Source organism: Populus euphratica, unplaced genomic scaffold, assembly GCF_000495115.2.
Source record: "Populus euphratica unplaced genomic scaffold, PopEup_1.0 scaffold144.1, whole genome shotgun sequence".
NCBI classification, from domain to species: domain Eukaryota; kingdom Viridiplantae; phylum Streptophyta; class Magnoliopsida; order Malpighiales; family Salicaceae; genus Populus; species Populus euphratica.
In genome coordinates this window covers 65,019-67,154 of record NW_011500010.1, presented here as the reverse complement: position 1 = coordinate 67,154, position 2,136 = coordinate 65,019, and the positions used below count along the sequence as shown (strand labels likewise).

General features: G+C 35.6%; 1 protein-coding gene across 1 annotated transcript; it reads left to right on the top strand.

Annotated features, from left to right (window-relative positions):
• Window positions 1-833: 833 nt before the first annotated feature.
• Window positions 834-1,878, top strand: LOC105141378 (uncharacterized). The gene has a single exon (XM_011048569.1). It carries the CDS (start codon window positions 1,094-1,096, stop codon window positions 1,754-1,756), a length of 663 nt encoding a protein of 220 aa, XP_011046871.1. The 5' UTR covers window positions 834-1,093; the 3' UTR covers window positions 1,757-1,878.
• The last annotated feature ends 258 nt before the right edge of the window (window positions 1,879-2,136 follow it).

Sequence of the window (2,136 nt, the reverse complement as noted above, 5' to 3'; positions counted from 1 at the left end):
TATTTTTTGGTTTTGATTTTTAACTTTTTTTTAATTTAATATTTTAATTCTAATTTGTAATATATAATATTTTTCAAATTAATTCTTTTACTTTTGATTTTTAAAGTTTTTTCCTTGACTTTTGTTTTAAAATATTAATTTTATCTTTCAAATTAAATTTATGATTTTTGTTTTTTAATAGTAGTATTGATGATGCATTTATTTTAGTTAATTGTTGTTAAATATATTTTTTTCGGTTCATTTCCTATTATTGCCTACATTTAAATTCAACTATTAAATTAATCAATATTATTGCATGTAATAAGTTAATAACTTGAGTGTCATGTTTTTCTTAAATTATTTTAAAAAAAATACTATGGTCGCTTAAGCATGACTTTTATACACTAAAAAGTTTTGGATCCCACGGTATACCGCAAGTCATCCATCAAGAATGGTAGTATAATTTCCATAATTATATTAAATAAGCTAGTGCCTTAACCTATCCCCTATATTACATAGTCTCGGCTTGTCTCCTTGCATGCAGAGCCTTCGCACCATCTCCCACGAAGCTACGAATTAATTAAAGTTTATTATTAACCCTTACTCTCAGTAAATTGAATTCTCACCCGCCCAACTAAATTCAAAACAAATTTCTTTGTTTTTTCTTTTTCTCAAGGCAAGTCTCGTCCGCCGTCAACCCTTCCCTGGACATCCCATTGTAAAAGTTGTTTTAAAATTATTTTTTATTTCAAAATATATTACAAATAATTTTTTTATTCTTAATATTAACACATTAAAATAATTTAAAAACATTAAAAAAATTAATTTAAAAAAATTAGAAAATAAAAAACACATGACTGTACCCCGTTAACAAACAGGCTCGGAAAGTAATTAAACATCACAACTACCAAACGTCTTCTCCTCACCTTTATCCACTCTTAACACCGGCAACTTGTATTACCATGCCCTTCTAACCCCTCGCCTCTCTCTTCATTCCCAAACACTCACCGGCTAAACCCGTAAAAACGTAGCCACATCCAACACAAGAAATTACATTATAATCTAGTATGCTGCGCGGTGACTGTTGCTGTGGTTTCGTCCCTAGCTGTCAACTATGAGTGCTTTAAACAATCTAGAAACAATGCTCACAGTTCTCTTCTCGGTCTGTCTTGCCGCCCTGGTCTTCGAGATCCTCTACGTTCTATGGCGCTGGAGAAGATTCCACCGACGTAGTGTTACAAGCTCCGGTGCTGATGGGGAATTCAGTAGTAGCAGCGAATCACTCTACATGACGCCGTCTAAAGAGCTTCTCTACTTCTTCTGCTGGAAAAGCCAATCGATTCGCATCGAACCGGACTCGAAAACACCACCAGCGGCCTCCGCGGCGGTTACGACAGTTCCCGCAGATGGTGAAGATGCGTTGGTGGAGGAGATGTTGAAGTTGCACGGAATGTACGGACCTTCGAGAGTTTTGTTTACGATCAAGGAAGAGGACAGGGAGGAGATGGAGATAACTGAGAACGACGAATCGTCTATAGAGAACGTTGTTGAAAGTAAGGAGAGAGAGATGAGCAGCAGTGATGTTTGTTTTGAAGAGATAGCCGTTGCTAATGATGTGGTTGTTGATGTCGAGGTCGAGGATGTGACGACGCCGTTCTGGACGCCATGTGCGTCTCCTCAGAATTATTATTCTCCTTCACCTTCTCCTCCTCGTGTCGTTTTAGGTGATTCTGTTGAGAACACGATGTCGTTTGCTAGCATAGAAATTCATGGTTAGAAAGTAGTTCGAGCCACAAAAAAAGTGGAGCCGGCCGGTTATTGGGTTGCCGGAGTAATTATTATAAAATGGTTTCTCCATGTATTTTGTTTTAGAAAAATGGCGGCTCTCTTTTACTTGTATATTTTATTTTGAGGTCAACAAAATGCTTCTGATCTTGCCACGTCAGCACTAGGTAAATTCAACATGTGGATGATCGGTTGTTTGGAAGATATGGGTTTGTTTTTTAAAATATTCTGGGTTATATATATTAAAATAATATTTTTTATTCTTGAAAAACTTATTTTTAATATTATCATATTAAAATAATAAAAAAATAAATTTCAACCGCCCTTTGTTTGGACTGCACTTGATATGACGTGGCAAGATCGAGAGGAGGC